A 21,026-nucleotide genomic window follows, 5' to 3' on the forward strand; every position below is an offset into this window, starting at 1 on the left:
GGCTGCGGTGGGAGCTGAATAACACCAGAAACGCTCATAAACAGTCAGCATGCTGGTATGCGATGCTGACAAGTGAAAATGACAGATGGCCCTTCTTTAGCATGCGTTTGCATCACTGTTGCACGAAAATGATGTAGTGCTGATTGTTCAATAACAGCACTGGCCCAGTAACCTCTGACTGGCGTGGCACAGCATCACCAGAAGCACGTCCTCAGAAGCGCACCCTGCCTGCGAGGGTCTGGAGGAGGCAGTTGAGCACATCCTCTTACCAGATGTGACCCAGTTGTGCACCTCCAGAGGATGGTGAAGTTGACCCAGCCGCACAGCAAACCTGAACAGCCGCGCTTGAGGATTTTTTTTTTTTTTTTTTTGTGATGCCACGCGGCAACAAAGAAACACAACGTGATCGTGCTGCATCCGAACCGCTGGCAGCTCTGAGCATTTTCAGAGAATTTTCACCATCATTCTTCTAAAGCACGCTTTCAGTAAAAGAGTAATGCACTGCTCTGGCGCAAGAGAACTGTGGGGAAAACAACAGAGGGAAAACACATCAGGTGGAATAATTTCCTCGATTAACAATGCCCTTGGTGGTGCACTTTCATTATCCTATCAAAGTTGAACATTTTCATGTAATAAATCTTACAGGTATCATAAAGTAACTGGTCCTGCAAAGGCAATGCTATTCCATCCCAAAGAAAAAAAAAAAAAAAACCTTTCCCTTAACAAACCTTGCGATTTTTTCACCAAGTTGTAACGGCATCCAATAAAACAGAAACATTTGAGGTGACAGCTTTATTTTACATCAACAAAAAAAATATTAAACATTAGCATCAGAATTTACAGTCATCTTATGTCATTACTATGAAAACTTTTTTTTTTCCTTTGGAAACATAAATAGTGGGCTGACTTATGGCTAAAGCAGGCAAGAGTACAGTGGTGGAGGTGTTGTTTTTGGCAGGCTTTCCTTGAAGTGGCCATGATTCTCTGTTCTATGGGAATCCATAAACAGACCCAGAGAGGGCAACTGCGGTCATAAACCACAGAAGGCTGCCACAATGCTGCTGAGGGGAGAGGAGCAGGCCTGGGCCCATACCTCCTCTTCTCTGCACGCACGCACTCACACACGCAGGCGCACGTGCTTCGAGCAGCCCTCGGTGACCTATTTATAAACACTGTGTTTACAGTGATGCTGTAGATTTGATGGTGGCTTGTTTTATTTTGCAAATTGAAAATTAAGGCATTTGAAAAAAAATAAACCAGCAAGGGAATGATTTCCTTTCACATTATTTACGTTCTAAACACTAAAGCAGTATCATTATGTTGGTAATCTTATATACTGGGTGGAAATGTGAAAGCAGTAGAGATAAAATGGCCTTGTTAATTTTAATACAGTGGGTCATCAAACATCATTTGGTCTTGCCCTTTGCTCTGCTCAGACAGTATAATGGCACTTCCTTTAATACATTTACTGTAGTGCATCCAACATGCTGTCATTGTTTTCCCCTGTGTTGCTTCTGGTTAGCAGGACAAGTCATTGGATGGGTGCTTGGGCCTATTGACTATGACATAAAGACTGTAAGCTTACAGATGATGATAATTTATAGTCTCTAATTCAGAAAGTCACTCACACACACATACGCAGAGCGACTCTTTCACTGTATGCGCTGATCAATTACAAGGCTCTAAGCCCACACGTCTCTGACAATTTTACTGCATGTTATGTACAGCATGTCAAGCCATGGCGTTTCAAACTGTTATACTCATTTCTATATAATTAATATAAATTACCTTGCTGGTTTTTATGATGGTGCAACTGTAATTAGTGGATGAAATCGAGTCACTGAGCTGCCGATGGTGCTGCAGGGCTATCTAGATGAAAAGTGAGGGTCTGGACGGGCACCTTGGGTGGGGATCAGTTTTAACCCTCTCTTTTCCCCATTGTGCCCTCACTGGGATTTCATCTAATTACATTTACTGCTGTCTACTTCAGCTAACCTCATCCTCTTTAACCTTCACCCCCCACCCCCCCAATGAAACCACACACAGAGACATCAGCTGTTCTCATTATGCCGGCAAACTGGTGCGATAACAGTAAACTGGTGCAATAATGGAGTCCATTTATAATGATTACCTTTCCTTGTCTTACTGTTTTTTTTTAACCAGTAAAACACTAATAATCACGAGTAGCATCATCTCATTCCGTCATCTCTGTCAATCTCTGCAGCTATAAAAGCCACAGATTCAAGGACTGAAACAAACTGGGGCAAAGTCAAGACGGGGACGACAGGTCAGAGCCAATAACTGTTTCATTGACTGGACTACTCTGTGTTTTGTAAAGACACAAAGTACACACTTTTTTTTTCCTAACAACTGTCACACAACACAGAATACAGCCTCAGCATTTTAGGTATGCTTTAGTTGTTTATTTTGCTTTTCATTTTTCTCTCAAGTGAGCAAATTAACATCAACATATTTTCCTTCTAACATTTAAATGTTTCCTCAGAATAACACGATTGCATTTCACAGTCGCAGGGATAATTTCTCACAAGATTATTTTCCAGAGGAGGAGGTATAACATTTTCCCATAGGACAAATCAAAGGTTGAAAATTAATTTACCTTCTGCATTCCAGTATTACCACAAATGTGTGTGATCCTTTCAGCAAACTCCTCCAGGCCACAGACTCATCTACATCAAGAGCATTTGCTCTGTCAGTCTCTTACTTTGATGTCTGAGCCAAATTACTAAGATATCTAACAGAAACACTGGCAAACTTCTCACGATGACAGTTTGAAAAAAGGTTAAAAACAGTAGCTCAATGACCTGAGACCTGTCACAGCATGCAAAGAGCTTCAGGATGATTTATCTGATTTAAAGGACAAGGAGAGAAGAGTCATGGCCTCTAATAAGGCCTGCTACCAAATGTGGTTTGGATTAGACATGGATAGAACTGTTTTCTGCACAGCCAGTACAAATCTCTGCTCTCAAAGAGTACCTTCAAGAGATCAGAATGGGAACATATGGGGATACCTCGCTGGAAGAATGCAGATATATCATTTTCTTGTAATATGCATCAGATACCAATATGATCTAGTGCCTATATTTATACCCATTCCTCTCTGGGGGGTATCTTTCATTTGCATTCAAATGAGCATGAGGTTAGTGTATGAAGGTGGGGGGGTGCACACACCGAAGCCCACAATTCACAGTGCACATAGCAGCTCTCTGTAGTAATGAACATAAAACTTATCTCATGTCACAGTACACAGTACCATGCAATTTCCACATCAGACCTGCATGGATGAGTCTCCTCCCCTGCGCAGTACCTTTGCACTTTGTTACCATCACCAGGAGATGGAGCCCTTGAGCTTCTGTTTATGGCTCTTGCTTAGTTATTGAAGAACAAAGAACGCTTAATGTGTCAACTCTAAAATAAGGAAGCTCTTAAAAGAAAGCTAAACATGGGAGATATGAAAAATGTTGATATAACACTACAAACAGTTTATGACTCTTACACTAGCAGCTACAAACCAATATTAAAACCACGCCACACAAACAGGTAGTGTTTGGACACGTCACGGCTTTTCCCATGCCGGTGTCAGACATTTATTAACTATCTGATGATGGAAGACCCCAGACAAAACTCAACAATGACTACAGTAATGCTTGTACAACTTTTAATCACAACATCCATGTAAATTAAAGGACAGAGAATGACTGGATTTTTTACAGTAATCTGGAGGCGGTGAAAGGATGCAGTCCTGAATGACACAACAGTTGTTGTAGGAAACACGTGGAATGTTGTCACAAGCTACGATGGTGTTTATCAACATTTGACACCTGTATACTCTGTTTTAATACAAAGAAACAACCAGTTTCTTTGATGAAGAAAAAAAAAAAAACAAGCCAACAATTACTGGAATGTACAGCACATCTTATCCCCATGTTGCGTGTGTTAAACAATGCAAGCCTGTGCACAAAAAAAAAAGGAAGGAAAATTTGAAAATGAAACTTTGTCAAGTAGTAGTCCTGGGAGTGTGACTGAACCAGCCGTCAGTACTCCTCACAGTTTTGACTGAAGGAGTGGAAATCAGAGGAAAAGGAATATGTGGATCAGTGCTGTGAAATCTTGGCTGACTGGTGGCTCGATGGTAGACTGGTGCAGCCATGACTCTATCGCAGAAGAGACCATTTGATCTGTTCTTTGGCAGACTGAAGTACCTGTGGAAGAAAAACAGGCTTGAGCAAACAGATCACACAGAATAAAGTTTTGACTCTACTGGCTACCTTTAGGAGAAAAAGCATCAAACAAAGTAAAATGAAAAGCAAGTGACAACCAAAAAAGATAAAGTAACCTCGATTAAAATAAAGTTAAAAACCTGGGGAAAAAAAAAGATGAGCAAGTGATATAAATGAAGAAAAATATGCAAGACCTCATTAATCATCTTAATCCACTGAAGGAAAGCCGAATCATAACCATAAAGCACAGGGACTGGGCACAGCCATTAATCATGGCCAAAGGAGGGATGGTGGTAGCCAGTCTCAGGCCTCTTAAATGACAACATTAATCAAGAAGAGCTCACACACACAGACATACTCATGTAAGAACTAAAAGACAGGAACCACCGCTGGCTACCTACCACCTCACCATTGAATAAATGAGTAGTCATGTACCCTGACGTGCCTATGACAGAATGCAAAATGTGAGCGTGAAAAAGAATGACACCGCAACAATGCCCTTGCATTAGCAGGTTTGGAAGAAATTAGTTAATAAACTAATGAGTCTTTAAAACTTTATAGCCAAGAAAAGATCAAGGTTTGAATGTTTTTTCCTCACCTGGGTGACTGTCTGCTCCGTCAAAGGCACATCATCACCCTATAAGAACAATTACATTACTTTTACAGCTGAAACAACCGATGTCAAACTGCTGAATATTTCAGAGAGAAGAGGAACTTACTCTAAGAGCCACACGATGCACAACTTGCTGCGGGTCGCTCTCTAAGATCACCCTGCACGACATGCAACGAGACAGAGTTAAGTAAAACTCAAAAAGATGTCATACCAGTTCAGTTATCAGGCCGCTTCAGTCTTCCTCACCCTCCATCTACGATTTCATCCACAGCCAAGAAGAGCCCCTCCATATTCTCCAACAAAGCTCTCCTCTCAACATTTTTTCTGCAGTTAAAAATATACAAGTTCAGTGTGTCTAGACATGAGAAAAATATGTGCTAAAAGGTTTTATGTTTGTAAACTGCTGCAAAAAACATACCTCAACATCTGACTGAGCGAATCAAAAAGGCAATTCAGAACAGCCATAAGCATGAGCTGTTGAAAATAAAAGAGAATAAGAACATAAATAAAAAATAATAATAAAAGAACTTTAAATCTGTGCATATTGTTTTTCTAATCCATGCAGTATCTAACCAAGTCTTAGATTATAACAGTTTTCAAATTTAAATCCCTTTTTATGAAGTATAAATAACCCTATTCATTACCAAACTACTCTTCAATTGTTACTTTCTAAAAAGTATATAAAATATATGAATTGTGTCTCACAAAAATAGTTACACAAATAATTAACAAATTTGCAAGACAGCTAACAGCCAAATCATAACATCAAATTCAGGGGTTCTATAATTTGCTTTACAATTACATTTTCTAAGACAAATACAAAGTTACACATGAGGAAAAAAAGACAGCAGACTAATCAAATCATTCCGACACTAAGTTACAGGGAGTGAAATGTTTAGAAACAATTTTAAAAACTGAACTACAGAATGAACGTCGCTAAGTTAAAACTTTTTAATCGACGGATGAAATTGAACCTCTGAAGTCATTTTCACACGTGCTGCAGCCCTCAACTTTTCTACCCAACAGAGCGCACGACAGAATGCAAAGACCTTTAACGTGCCAGTTTACATACTAAAGTCTGTGTCAGTTATTATTGTTTTATATCTTTTCATTAGTTTTAATTTTTATTTCATTTTAAGTTTCTATATTCAATTCAGTTTAGTTTCACTTAGTTTCCAGACTTCCAGAGCTCATTTCATTTACAGCTTATTGTTTGAAAATGTTTAGTTTTGTTTATTAGCTTAGGTATTATTATTATTATTATTACACGAAGTACAGAATAGGTATTGCAAACAAGACTTCATGTCATGTTTACACCTGAACCCAATAAACACACATCATCACACACGTCACCTGATGCTACCGTAACAAAGACTAAATCTGACACTTCTTGTTTATTTTCATTTTAGTTTTGTAAGGAAGTGTAATTGTTTCAGTTAGTTTTTGTCTTTTTCAAAAGTCCAGTTTTTCTTTTTTTCAGTTACCGTATTTTTCGCACTATAAGGTGCATTTCAAGTCCTTAAATTTTCTCAAAAATCGGCAGTGCGCCTTATAATCCGGTGCACCTCATGTATGAATTCTTGTTGTGCTTACTGACCTTGAACCAATTTTATGTGGTACACTGCGCTCAAAAATCTGTCAAAACATTTTAGTGCGACTTTGCTAAGGGACACTTCAAAAATATCAACATTTTCCAGAGCTTACAAACCATACGGCAGGGGGCTAACACCCAGCGTACGCTTTTCAAATAGTTCGAAAATTTCAGTCTGTGTAATTTGACCGCTGCCATCTGACCACCAATAGCCGAGGCATCCACACCACTGCACCTTTCCGTGGTCTGCAGTGATATTTTCTCCGGTCTGGCAGATCAGTTCAAAGGCCTCATTGAATTCTCTAAAATAGGCCATCATCGATTCACAAAATGACTCTACTGACGATATTAGACAGGAACAAGCTATGAGTGCAGCGCAGCAGGTGTGGAAAGCAGCCAAAGCCGCCGGAGATAAATTCAACAAGAAGTGGAAGCATTGTTCCAAAAATGGAAACCGTACGCAGAAAACCTCAGAAAACAATGATGATTTGGCCTATTTTTATCTATGCTGGCCCGTATATTTGTGCGTAATCTGGCAATCGGCGGCAGGTGATGTTGCCAACTTTTGTGCAACAAAACTCGCTGTCGGCTGTCTCAAAAGTCGCTAAAGGACAAATCGAGGTTCATGGGTGTGTGTGCTGCCCCCCTTGGCGCCGAAGAGAGCTCCGGGCGATGCCACAGCGTATGAAGGGATGCAGTACGAGCGCTGTATGTACACAAAACACGGTGACAGCAGAGTTTTCACGTTTCCGGTGTTGTGTCAAAAAGGGATTTCCTTTTTTTTTTAAATGCTTTTTCTTTGCTTATATCTTTTCTGTATTTGTTACAACTGAACAATATTCTGAGTTATTGTGAGGAGTTGAATAAAGTTCGATTTACCTGACGCTTTTGTTTCGCTCTACATATGTTTTATCATACGCCTTATGTATGAAAATAGACCCGTTCGTTGATGGCGCGCCTTGTGGGCCACAAAATACGGTAACTAAAAAATGTTTTTTCCATTGTGTAGTTTTAGTAATGTTTCAAGTAATGAGGAAGCAAAATAACATGGTTTATCTCTTGCTATCTGCCACATGAGAGAAAGGGCAGCTTTCTTACATTTTCTAGACTTCATGTGTGAAAACGGCTTATGTGTTTTAGTGTAACACTGTTTTACACTTGGGAAATTCTAAATGTTCCAAACTTGCTCATTTCCCATGATTCAAACCATGCAGGCTCTCACAGACAGGATGATGAGACAGGGTCCACATTGTGACTTTCCTCAGTGCAACACATGCAAGTTTCAACTACTTAAAAAGGGTTCATTACAAAACCTAAAATTAAGCTTACCTCATTTTCATGTGAACTTCCAATCACGTAGAAGAAGAGGTCTATATTGCTCTTGTAGACAACAGTGAGGCCTTCAAGTAGTGCTATCTCACCTAAAGGGCCACAAAAAAAAACATGCTTGGCATTAGATATGTATTGAGGAAAAGTAATTATTTTTAATAGGGTAAATACTCACTGTCTGTTCTGTGTGTTTTGTTAAATATGTTCTTCTCAAATGCTTTCTGCTCCTTGACTGTTGGATATGTGTCATCATAATACTGCAGACAAATTAAAATTCGGTTATAAATTGATATGTTAGTCTATAAGCCACGTCACATTTTAACTAGTTAAAATTTTCATTATTAGATGAAGGTAGGACATCATAAATTTTTCTAGCAAACAAACTGACCATAAAAATGAGAAACTAACAGTGAGTCATACACAGTTTTTCCGTAAGGGTTTACACTTTCCTAATGTAACTGCAGGGTTCTAGCCAGCGGCTGATCGCCGGGTGCTGCGCCGTGCTGAGGCATCGTCATGCCGGGCTGAGAATTTCACTGGAGCTGATTGCTTTCACCACAACTAGCAAGAGGGTGAGGTTATTAGCACGAGCTGGCAGTCTTGCTTGGCTTGAACCCTGAACTGGGAACTATTTTAGCTAATTATTTTAGTTTAGGGCTGAATTTAGTTTTAATGCAGATTTGTGAGCATTTACAGAATCAGGGACAGTGCTTTTTCTTTTTGGGGGGGGGGGGGGGGGGGGGGGGGGGGGGGGGGGGGGGGGGGGGGGGGGGGGGGGGGGGGGGGGGGGGGCACACAGGAGATGTAATAAAATTAGTCTAGAAAATTGGCATAGAAAACACGGTTTTCCAGACTAATGTGCACCCACTGTGTTGTATAACACATTTATTACATGAAAAGTGGTACTGCAAGAGACTTTGAATATAATTTTGTGTTGATAGTCCTTTTTGCAAAGTAGGAAACGAGCATAAAGTTGCATAGTCTAATATTTCCATCCAAAATATATTGGTGTAAAAGCAAAAGTAGTATTACAGAAAATATGTAATTAAAGTGCAAGTACATTAACCTCCTGAGACCTCAGCTTCTGTTTGCAAAGCATTTTTAATTTCTCTTAGATATTTGTGATTCATCATCAGTAGTCTCTCGATTGCCGAGAATGAGAATCACTGTGCAGTATTCTATGGAACGCAAATGGCCGTGCAGCCGAAGGAAGAAGCACAGATACGGTTACAGGTAGGGCATGGAATGCCAGTAGCTGGAGCAGGACATGCAGCAGTTCTGTTGCCTGTCTCTCACGGCATCAAGTTGTTGGCAGCGTTCCACTTCAAAGATAGATATTGTGATTAGATGGACCTGATATGTATACAAACTAAGATTCCTCTCTGAACAGGATGTTGTATTTTGTTACATGGTTTTTACTATATACAGTAAAAATCGCCCAAGTCAGATTCAAATGGCCCATGGAATTTTATCAGACTTGGAAAAAATCTGTCTTATGTGTAAGTCGGATAAAATCTGATTCTTCAAAATATCAGACAGAGTTTGGGATCTAATATCAAATTTCATGGCAATGCTTTCTGCTTCATGCCTGGATTTGCTTCCGCAAATTTTATAATCTCATATTTCTGCTCGTAAGTGCAAGTTTGTAGCTTATGCTTGACTCCTGCACTTGCCATGATTGTCTCTGGTGAAATGAACTGATTCGCCCAGTGCAGCAAATCCAGACATCACGTGACTGTATCAACACTCATGCGATCTCCAGGTACTGTTAGTGTGTGTAGTTGTGCTTAACGACATGATGTATGGAGTTTGCGTAGATCATAACTATTGGAATTTGGTGTGGTGGGAGCTGAGGAGGGCGTTAGCACCAAACTCTCAGACTTATGAGATCACATTTAATTGGAAATGCATTGCAATAGGACCAGATTTTCATCCGAGGTAGGCGAAAAGCCGACTTGTATGATCTGATTTAGGTGATTTTTTTCAGAAATATTAGGAAACCAAACGACTACAGCGAAAATCCAATTTGTGCAACCTTAACTTATATTTTTATGTGTGTGTGTATATGTAGCCCGGTAGCTGGGCTATAATATAAATATATATATATATATATATATATATATATATAATATATAATACACACATATACACATATATATATATATATACACATATATATAATATATTATATACACATATATATATATACATACACATATATATATACACACACACACACATATATATATACACATATATAATATATCACATATATATATATATATATATATATATATATATATACACACACACATACACAACACATACATACATACAACATACATATACACACACACACACACACACACAACACACACACACACACACACACCACACACACAGTACCAGTCAAAAGTTTGGACACACTCAACTTTTGACTGGTACTGTATGTATTGAGCAGAGTGAAGTAGGTCAGCAAAGCCAAAATGTAATGTCGCTATATGTGGGCGCAGGGTCTTAGGAGGTTAAACCTGTACTTCATTAAAGCACTCGAGTAAATGTACTCAGTTACATTTCTACTGGTCGGCGTTAACGATAACAAAGGAGCAAGTAACACAGATATCGGAACATCATACCTTGGCGTAAAGCCGGTCTCCATCGTTGTCCAGAATGAGAACAGCTTTGACGGTGTATAAGGATGGTTCCTGTGAAGACAACACAAGTTAAACTGGGTTTATTCTAAACAAGTACTATTTGACTTTTACTCATTAGTCTTAATGAGTTTAAACATACGGTAACTCATATGTTAAATAATAAACATAAGTTATCAAGACGGCGGCGGTGGATGCGCAGATAAGGCTAATTAAACGAGGGTCGACTGGGGTCACAAAATCAATCTAAATGGTATTTAAAATGACTGCTTAATCGCCAAAGCGTGAGGGAGACATGACAGTTCCACATCATCAACAAACGCATATACAAGGCTAACTTTAGTGGAGCTAGCTTCTTAGCTAACACGGCCAGTTAGCGATGAGGATTTTTTTTTTTTTTGACTGCACCTTAAATGACCATATACATATATCACAACCCTTCGAGGAACAGTTTATCAGTAAATACTTATGCAAATCAACAATGAGGTAACGCTTGACTGGCTTTGATATCGTTAGAAATAAATAAATGGGCTAACATTACCAGTATTGGAGAATCCATCTTCTTTTCCTGTTAGCAAACCAACTACCGGGCTAGCAGCATTAGCCTACGTACGTAGAGTAAATGAGGCTCTTTCCTATTGGTTGTCGCAGTGCCGTGCGTTGTGCGTGCAGGGCAAAGATCAGTTCGCTGCAGAGCAAACAGCCACAAAAGAGCTCAAACTCAAGCGATGCGGCTAATCATAAAGTACCGGCATCTATAACGCATTTGCCCTTTGAGTCGGGGAAAAGTTGAAACCTTGTAATGGTCTTTGAGTAAAGCTAAACGAGTTCTTCACGAGATTTCTGTAATTCTGGGCCGTCTCCTGTTACTGTGTAAAAATATGAAGTCTATTAGTCGTATAATAAAATTTAAATTCGTACGTGGTTAAACTGTAATTCCAAGATGTAATTACCTTTAATAGCTCTTATGAGCGCCTTTTAAAAAACGCATATAAATATAGGCCTATCAGGATGTTTATTTTAGACTTCACATCCCTACAGAGCTTACTGTAATTAAACCTAATGACTAAAGGTGGTTGCTGTTTTTGTAGGACTGCGTGGTAACCAGAAATCTCTCGTTTTACAAGCCATTTTAGCTTGCTCGTACTCATCAGCATCTTTTTTCAGTATCCTCCTACATTTAACCAACTCCAATTATCTTAGTTCCCACTTCTGGGAAGCATTTGGAAACACAGGCTGATGGGGATTTCCCTCTATCTAACTCCATAAATTACATCATTGTTTGGCCTTACTGTAGGATATTTTTGGGCTTCAAATATCACTGGAGAGCAAATAATGTCCAGCCATTATTTAACTGCAGAATGTGTATTGTGAAGAGATACCAACTATTTTGATGCGTGCTCACAACAGGACTGTGGGAAACTATGAAATGTTGCAACACTGCAGTATGCTTACACAAATTTAGCCACTATGATTTCAAAATTGTCTTGACCAGAAAGGAAACTGTATACTGCCTTGAACTAGCTCAAGCTAAAAGGTTAAAGTATCATCTGATATTGTCATGCCATCTCATCCTCAAAGTTAAAGATATTTTTATTTTTATTTGTTTTTGAAAAGCATTACAGTGGGGACGATGACTGGCAAAGCTGACTGATGAATGATTGTTGAATGATGAATAAACATATATAGTGAATGAACAGAGAAAAATAGCTACTGTATATAATGACTGTAACTTTTCTGGATGGAATTTGGTATTGATTCTGTTTACCTAAAAGAAGATAATAAAGATAAACTGATAATTATGACAACAAAAAAGTGATATTAAACATATGCATCAACTCTGTAGTGAAAGGATCCTTAATAAGAAATTGTCCACCGGAAAAAACATGATGTGAGGATAATTGATAACTAATAATGTCTCTTCAGGAGCTTTTGATGAAGTTCATCAAGTATTTGCCTTATTACTAATTATTATTATTAGAACTGTCTTTTACTTAAAACATTAATACTAGAAAATAATAACATAGATTACATAAAAGTGAAGTATTTTAATAGTATGGGCTGTTTCCCTCTCACCACAATATGCCAGCAACCACAGCAGTTAGCAGTTCCCTTCCTATGAATCAAGTGCTCCTTTTATCGGCATAAAACAGAGCTTCCGCCAGCCAACATCCTCCTTTCCCTGCCCCCTCACTATGTACTGTTTGTATTACCAACCATGCTTGACTTTGTTTGTTAAGAGCACATTGGCTTAATAGCATATATAACCCTGTTTCCAAATGAATGTGATGCTACACATAAATAAAAAGAGAATTGCAACCAATTGAAACCGTATATTTAATTGAAATACTCCTGCAACAACATAGTAGAACTTAAAAATGCCATTGTGCTTATTTAAAAAAAAAAAAAAAAAAAGTGTAACAGGTGCATATAAAGATAAAGATACATCGAAGACAATCCCTGAGAGGCTGAGTGTTGGCTCTCAGAGAATTTGTACATTTCATCTTCTGCCATGGTAGATATAATTTAAAAGAGTCAGAAAAGCCAGAGAAATCTCTGTAAGTAAGGGATAAGGCCAAGATCCAATACTGAATGGGTGTGAACTTCAGGCACTCTGGTGGCACTCTGGCTGCACTGAAAAGGAGATTCTGTACTGAACATCACTGCATGGGCTTAGGAACACTTTTGAAAACCTTTTCAAGTAAAGTCAGCTTGCTGTTCATCCACAAATGCAACTTAACACCATTTAAAGAAAAAAAAAAAACAACAATAACATCCAGAAACAAACAAGCATTTAAGCAACATCCAGATGTGTGCACCTTGCCCTTCAGGCTAAAGAAGAGAGGTAGTAGTCTGCTTGTTATCAGCAAACAGTTCGAAGGCCAGCATGGGGGTACATTAATGACGTGACATACTGTAGCTAATGTGCACTTCTGTGAAGGCACCATTAATGCTAAAAGACATATGCAGGTTTTGGAGAAAGAATAGCACAAAGGAGGCTCCAAGCTATTAAGTAAATTGAATCTTAAGTCAAGTAAGAATAGAAAAGCAATTCATCCTCTCAGACCTCAAGAGTGCAAAGGGTGTCTTGAAGAGAACTGGTGATGACAGTTGTATACAGGGCCCTATTGAGATAGGGCCTCTCCGTAAATAATCAAGAAATGCAATACTGTTGTTGCAAAACATTATCTTTATCTATAAATCTTGAGATAAGCACAGGCACTATTGAGACATTCAGAAGAATGATGCTGCATGTTCAGGTTCCTCATTTTCTCCCTTTTACATCTGATAATGCGCGACCGTCGTGACAAAGAGCGCTACTGATTCTGTGAGAAAGATGGACCACTGTACTTCCAGTTCATCTCCAAAACAATAATGAGTGTTTTGGTGTTCATGCACAGTTTAATACTGCCTGCTGCCTGGATGTTAGTGACACCAGTCAGCTATATGCTATAGATAGGTCAAATTCCCAAACATTTTCAGTTATATACAAGTCTGTATATTCCCACGAAAGGCTGCACAGTTTATCTTTATTTTTATTAAATTTTTTGCATTGTATAATCAATATAAAAAGAAAAAAAAACTTAATCTGCCCTCTCTATTTTTTTTTTCCTTTCCCAGAAGCTGACTCCAAAAATATTCCCCTTTTGATACCACAACCCATTGCACACATCCATATTTTTTTTTTTGGTCATGAGGAGGTTTTTTCAACTCATGTTTTCTAAAGCTTTCTGGATGCTACAACAAAACCAAAGATGCCACAATTCCTTAATTTTTAATGAACACTTTAACTGCCATGGAAAGAACAACAGACAAATAATTTCAGATTAGAGTTACCGCACCCTTGAAATGCACCCTTGAAATGCAACGCACATTAAAAGAAGTTAAGCCTGAGCGAGCCAACTGTGGACAGTTTCCAGCCGGCACCTCTGGCCTGTTTTTGAAGCAGAGCTGTTTGTAACACTGAGCTACACAATAAGTAAACTGACAGCCATGAGAGGTTCGGGCAAGCTGGAAAGCAGGGATGTCAAAGACTAATTGAAGCAAACAAACACAAACAGGGAATGTGGGCGTTGACCTGGGAACTGTGTCCAGATTCAAAACCACTGTGGTTGCAGTAATAACAGGGTGCTCTTTGGCATGCTGTGGCAGTGGTTGAGTCAGGGGCTGGGTGCTAGGAACTTGGGTTGGGAAGTCCCTTCTTTGATTCCTGGTAGACATTCACCTTTCTTGACTTAGTCAGCCACCTAGTTTTTCCATCTTAGAACAATGACAGAGAAAACATTGTGATTTATGTCTCAGTGGGATGTGATATTATATTGAGCCAGACAAAACCATCCACATTCTCATAGCTTGTGAATATACAGCAGAATGAAATTTTCAACTGTAGCCCATCAATGTATATTTAATGTAACAGATACAGTAATGAGCTCAAACTCAATTATCATCACATTCACAATTTAGCTCCAGATGTTTGTGCAGATGCGTTCAATTTTCACATTTAAAATTTTCAGTGTGATGATGCTGCAGATGAAATAGATTGTGTGTGGTGTGTGTGTGGGGGGGGGGGGGGGGGGGTCAGCTTTCTCTTTACCAAGTTAATTCAGCGCCAACAATTCAGTGTGATGTTGGTTTTATGATTTCTGAGAAATTCTGCAAGCAATTCTCCAAGCACACGTTTGCGCCTGCTTGTTTAACAAATATGGACAGTATACAAAGTCTTAACATATGTTTCTGACACAGAAGCTGAAACAACAGCTTCAAATAATTTGGTGTCATTGATGAATGAATGAATCTAACCATTGTGTTGTACACAATGTGTGCAGCAAGGGGTCTGTTACAGAGAACGAAAGATGCCAAATATGTAATACGGCCCAGATTAGTTCCAAAATCATCAGTGTCAGCGTGAGGCTACCAAATGTTACACACAGTACAAGACTATAAATACGAATTACCCTATGACACGGTGCATATGCATCTCTATCATCAGGAATTGTGTGAAAAGTTTTGCACAATAGGGCAGTTTCTCTATAACACACAGCCTTTGTGAATTCACTGTTCACAGTGCTCCAGATCAGGGCAATGAGGGGATTTTTTGTTAAGGATTGTAATGGTCACTTGCTATGTAAGACACGCTCCCCCCATTCTCCCCCTGCTCCTCTCTCTCCCTTGGCGGTTGCTCTGCCAGATAGAGGAACAATGTAGTCTTTCTTACCTGTTGGAGGGTGTGCATTCCATCTCTGCTAAACTAAGTCTCAATCCTGCCTTCAAGCCCACCCCTGCTTGAACAGGGCCCTCACTGCAATGCCGGCTCTGACTCCAGGTGCTCCACATCACACTCCTCATACCTTTCCTTTGGGAGGATTTGAAGGGACATTGTTCTTGTACGGTTTGGCCTGGAGAGAGATAATCATACGGCTAGTTTTTCGCTCACTTTTAGTTGTTTAATCGGATCCTTCTATGTGTATTGTCATTACACAATTAGAATCAGAATTGCTTACATTTTTTTATATATTTGTAAACATCTACCTACTTCACTGTGGACTGACAGAATGATTGCCGTGTGTGTGCCAGACTGTTGGTTTGTGGTTTGTCATGTGGGCAAAAGGGAAATTTGGAGGTTGGGGTGCAAGTGTGCTATTAAGGATACAAGAGTGCAAAAAATTGTGGTGTGGGTGCCTTACAGGAAGATTGCGTTTGTCTGCACTGAGCCATCCCATTTATGCCGGTGGCTGTATGTGTAGCTGAACAGAAAGAGAGACTCACAGTTGAATAAGAGATAGAGCGGGAGGCCTCATGTGTTTACTTCGTGTGATCTGTTAAAAGTGAGTAACACTGCAACAGCAGCACTCAGTACTTTTCTTGCCTTCAATTCCAGGATTGTGCTTCACATCTGATTATTTTTTACTCATCGCCGTCTGAAGACACAGAGAATGTTGCTCAGGTATGTTCATTCATATCTTCCTTTTGCTGATTTGTTATACAGTGCTTCTTCTTTTTTTAATTCAAAAGCTATGTTTAGATGTTATAACATTCCTACTTACGTTATTGCCATGTTATATAACACCTAACATGAACATGTTGTGAGGCTATTGAACAGTGCGATCATACTGTTGGTAAACCTTATATTCATTTAAGAGATGAAGAATACATTTAAAGTAAAACCAAGATTTTCCTTATATTTGTAAAAATAGATTTTTATTTGATTTTATTATTTGGAAATTTGACTTTTTAGTATTAGTTTTACTGTTTGTGTAGTTCTTAATGTTGAACTTAAATGCCTTCGGTAAATGAGGGAGCCTTAAGCAACCACCACTGACAGAGCACTTGATAAATACAGAATATAACAGTTATAATCCCATATTGTGGAACATTTACACAATAGCAAATAGTGTTACTCAGACTTTCAAAACAATAATTATTATTTGGTTTTGAAGGTCAGAAAGATATTAGATGTTTCAGTCAAGTAAAAAAAAAAAAGGAAAATTTAACTTTAAAAAATCATCCTAGCAGACAAAAAAAATTATATAAGATTATATCAAAATATGACTTTCTATGTATTTTTAATTAATTCAGGCAATTGCAGCTCCTATTTAAAATAAATAAACTGCAATCTGTGGCTCCTCAGCCTGTCTATCTTTTTTCATTTTAAGTCTTTTAAACTTGAATTGTACTGTAAACCACTCGTGGTCAGTTTCTCTAAGGATGTGAGGATTACAATAATCCTTGTTTTAATTGATGGAAAGACTCCTGCTTGCTCAAAAATGTTTATTTTTATATTTATAAAAGTGACCTTTCCCCTGAAGGGCTGAAATAAGACAATGATAGTAATTCTTGCCAACAAAAGTCTTAAGTCATCAACCACGATGTGAAGGAATATTCCTACTATGATTCATTATTTGGTCTTTAACGGGATCAGCGCAGATAAAGATTGTTACAGAAAGAGAATCAACTGAAGCTGTGGTCCCATCCTGGATTAGGGGTTTTGAATGACTAAGCAAACTGCTAAGAAACATAAAAAATATATATAACTAAAATGCTGCCTAGTTTAATTAAAAGTCTGGCTATTACTGCTGACATGTTAACCATACACCAACATTTCTAAAGCAGGCATCAGGCCGCAGTTACTCTTATAGCACACGCTGTTTTCCCGCAGATTGTCTTATCAGCAGTAGGCATAGCTGCACCCTGACACAGCTGATGGGAGGAGCCTTCTTAACTGAACTGAGCCTTTTATGTATTCCAACAGAACCTTTACAACACCCAAACAGTCATTTGTTTAGCACAGATGTGTAAGGTGGCAATGACTCATTAGGAATTTGTGTTTGAAGGAGTGGTGTGACTTAAAAGTTCACCTATACACGAGTGAATGCGTTCGTTTTTCTTAATTTTTGGTGCAATATTTTGTCATGACACGCTGTTGTCTTTCTTCAACAGGTTTAATTTTTGCAACAAAAGCTTCTCTTGAATGTGTTCCACAGCCAACTATGTTCTCCCTCTGAGGAGAACCTGTGAGGTAGGTCTGCTTACAGAGCAGGAAAACAGAAACCTCAACGTCAACAGATGGAGTGTAATATATCTATCCATTTTCTTCTGCTTACATCAGAAATTCTTCTTTTCCAATATAAGGTAGCAGCTACTCCAGGCAAGTTGTGTGGGGGATTGCCCATGCCAACTAATTTCCCTGGAGTGAGATCTCATGGAGCTCCTCAGGACACAGAGATGGATGTGGCTTGGCAGGAGCTGATGGCCATCACAGACCTGCAGGTAACTAGAGCAGTGAATACACTGGGAGCACTATAAAGGAAAAAAACAGCTAAATTTGACTTTACCCATTGCAGATGCAATTTTCATCATCACAATTCCTTGTGTTGCAGGTTTAATCATAAAAAAATATATATGGGGATATGATATAACAAAATCTGACTTATATATAAGTAATATTTTACTTTATTACTTCACATTAACCTGCTGTTTAAAGTGAAAAGAAGTTGATGAAATCTCTGAAGCAAAGAGAAGAACAAAATAGCTGTTTCTTCAAATGCCTTGACACTTACTTTTTATTTCATCACTTAGTTTTTAAGCTGACTCATTTTAAGCTAATTGACTCATTAGGACTCTCCAAACTCTGATGGTAACCCTCATCAGTATGGGCCCCCGAGTGCTCACAAGCAGAAGGCTAAAAAGATGTCAGAGCAAGTCATGCCTAGAAATGTGTGTGGGAATGTGCAGTAGTTGTGAAATGCAGAGCAATAAAAAGAAAGTGAAAACTTTCTATTAAAACATCTCTTCTGCTGAATACAAAGGCAATCCAAAATTCCCATATGACTCCAAAGAGGTTGCAGGTTTTGCTATTACAAGAGCGGTGGTGCAGCATTTTCACTGTATAAAACTGGGCCTTTGCAGAGTCATCAGGAAGGAAACCTTACCTGCAACCTCATCACTATATCTCAACTCAATGTCTATAGTATACAGGGGAACATCTGGAAAAGCCAAAGTTGTTCTTAAAACAAGTGCTGTGGACAAATGAAGTTCAAACTGAGCTCTTTGGCCACAATCACCAAAGTTATATTTGGAGGAAGTGCAGCTTTGATGAAAATAATCCTTTGACAGCTGTTTAGCACAGAGGGAGGGAACCATGTTTTGAGGTTGTGTTGTAGATGGTGACACAGCAAATAATGGAAAGATTCCACTGCACTGCATTCAGGTGGCCAAGAAAATAAAAACCTTAAAGTTGCTAACTTGGCAGCAAAAAGTGTTCTTATGTGTTTTTATTGAAACAAACAAGGAACACTGAATTTTAGCTGTCCCTTATTTACATCTTTACATTGATGTCTTTTCTCATTTAACACAGACATCATTCTCAGTGTCATGTTGACTAATATGATTCATAGATGACAGCATATCTTTGTTTGAACAAATTTCACGTGTTGCTCCCTGTTTAAAAACTAATATACTCCCAGGTGAGATGTACAACAATGGTCCATTTGAGTGATGGCAGGATAGGGAGATTGTGAGATGGGGCATGCTGTATGTTGCGAGTGGCCCCCTGCACTGCACAATAGCCATTCTGTTTCCAGGTGGAACTTGATCACATCTTTAAGAGCCCTTAATATTCTGTGGGTGGCACGCTGAAGTGGGGGCAAACTATCTTGTATAGCAAAGCAGATAAACTGTGAAAAGAAATACACTATATCACAAGGTCTTTTAAATGTGATTGGTTTTTAATTTCACTGCTGTGAGGGTGCCATATATCTTTGTATCTGTCATTCATAAGTGGGTGTTTCTGTTACAGGAGTTTGAAGTCCCTGCTGAAAGCTCCTATGAAACAACACAGTACCAAACCATAGAGCCCATGGCCCCTGTGGGAGACTATGGGATGGCTCAGCCCCACTCTGAGCCCCCTGCTGCTTGTGAGCTGAGAACCGCTGCCACTTATGATGGATTTTATTCTGAAGAGGTGCCTACCTGTCATCGTCTAGGCACCGCCACAGAAACAATGTATGGAAACTCTGAACCTCAGCTCAGTCAGAGAATGCTCCCAATTTCCTCTCACTCACAGCACTCTTTTGTGGCCCTTAGGGAGCAGACAAACATGTCAGGTATCAATCAAGGGCACAGAAGAGCCAATGCATGCCTCACTCAGGGTTTCCGTGGGCACATGCAATGGACTGTACATGGACAAAGCGCACACACTCGCTCTGGTGATGATCTGGAGTCGGACTCTGGTCTGTCTCTGGGTTCCAGTCCACCTTTGGCCTCTCCAGATAACCCTGTTGGTGGCGCGCCCGGTTACCAGAGCGTAGACATAGGAATGGCATATAGTGACGGTGAACCAGACAGCATGACTGAGCACACAAGAAGATCCCACATTCATTACTCAGTGGATTACCAGAGCCAAACTCACTCATATTTACACTCAGGTGTAAATCCATCTTATTTTTCAGCCCAACCCATTTTATCTCAACCACAACCCAGTACCCTGACTGCACGACCAGTGAAACACCAGGCTCCGGCTGCAGCTTTGAGTGACCTATACAATGATTCTGCAATGTCCAGCAGAGGGAGCTCACAGCTCAACATGTACACAAAGCCACACGGAAGCATCTCCACTCCTCCCCTGAGCAGAGATGAGCGGCGGGCCATAGCTTTGAAGATCCCGTTCCCCATGGAAAAGATTATCAATCTACCCGTGGACGACTTCAATGAGCTCCTGACACAGTATACTCTGACAGATGCTCAACTAGCACTGGTCAGGGACATTAGACGAAGGGGGAAAAACAAGGTTGCAGCTCAGAACTGCAGGAAGAGGAAGCTTGAGAGCATAATTCATCTTGAAAGAGAACTGAATCAGCTGCAGGCCCAAAGAACACCTGGCACAAGAAAGGCTCGAGTTCCAGCGCAGCTTGGCATTTATTAAATGCCGTCTTACAGATCTTTATGCACAAGTATTTTCTCATTTACGAGATGAAGATGGACAACCGTACTCAATAGATGAATATTCCCTACAGCAGACACCTGATGGTAAAATTTATCTGGTACCTCACACAATGCAAAAGCGAGAGCCATGCTGAAGAACTGTGCATCGTCTCCATAATCCTGGT

General features: G+C 39.4%; 2 protein-coding genes across 2 annotated transcripts; one reads left to right on the forward strand and one right to left on the reverse strand.

The window, feature by feature from the left end:
* Window positions 1-3,568: 3,568 nt before the first annotated feature.
* On the reverse strand, window positions 3,569-11,046 carry copz1 (COPI coat complex subunit zeta 1). Its single transcript, XM_030733296.1, has 9 exons — window positions 10,964-11,046; window positions 10,408-10,476; window positions 7,947-8,028; window positions 7,772-7,863; window positions 5,270-5,325; window positions 5,098-5,175; window positions 4,958-5,009; window positions 4,837-4,875; window positions 3,569-4,220 (listed from the first exon to the last, which is right to left on the reverse strand). The coding sequence occupies exons 1-9, from the start codon at window positions 10,979-10,981 to the stop codon at window positions 4,173-4,175; spliced, it is 534 nt and encodes a 177-aa protein (XP_030589156.1). The 5' UTR covers window positions 10,982-11,046; the 3' UTR covers window positions 3,569-4,172.
* A 5,149-nt stretch (window positions 11,047-16,195) lies between these two features.
* On the forward strand, window positions 16,196-20,988 carry nfe2 (nuclear factor, erythroid 2). The gene is made up of 4 exons (XM_030734739.1): window positions 16,196-16,366; window positions 17,860-17,938; window positions 18,052-18,189; window positions 19,718-20,988. The coding sequence occupies exons 2-4, from the start codon at window positions 17,891-17,893 to the stop codon at window positions 20,840-20,842; spliced, it is 1,311 nt and encodes a 436-aa protein (XP_030590599.1). The 5' UTR covers window positions 16,196-16,366; window positions 17,860-17,890; the 3' UTR covers window positions 20,843-20,988.
* Window positions 20,989-21,026: the final 38 nt, after the last annotated feature.

Source organism: Archocentrus centrarchus, chromosome 7, assembly GCF_007364275.1.
Source record: "Archocentrus centrarchus isolate MPI-CPG fArcCen1 chromosome 7, fArcCen1, whole genome shotgun sequence".
Lineage (NCBI taxonomy): Eukaryota > Metazoa > Chordata > Actinopteri > Cichliformes > Cichlidae > Archocentrus > Archocentrus centrarchus.

Bases quoted from the DNA above. Each gene is read 5' to 3' on its own strand.
- copz1 (XM_030733296.1), bottom strand. The intron at 5,176-5,269 runs GTATGTTTTTTG...TTTTAACTGCAG, and splicing joins TCGCTCAGTCAGATGTTGAG to AAAAAATGTTGAGAGGAGAG. The intron at 4,876-4,957 runs GTAAGTTCCTCT...TTGTTCTTATAG, and splicing joins TGCATCGTGTGGCTCTTAGA to GGTGATGATGTGCCTTTGAC.
- nfe2 (XM_030734739.1), top strand. From the start codon at position 17,891: ATGTGTTCCACAGCCAACTATGTTCTCCCTCTGAGGAGAACCTGTGAG. The intron at 17,939-18,051 runs GTAGGTCTGCTT...TTCCAATATAAG, and splicing joins CTCTGAGGAGAACCTGTGAG to GTAGCAGCTACTCCAGGCAA. The intron at 18,190-19,717 runs GTAACTAGAGCA...TTTCTGTTACAG, and splicing joins TGGCCATCACAGACCTGCAG to GAGTTTGAAGTCCCTGCTGA.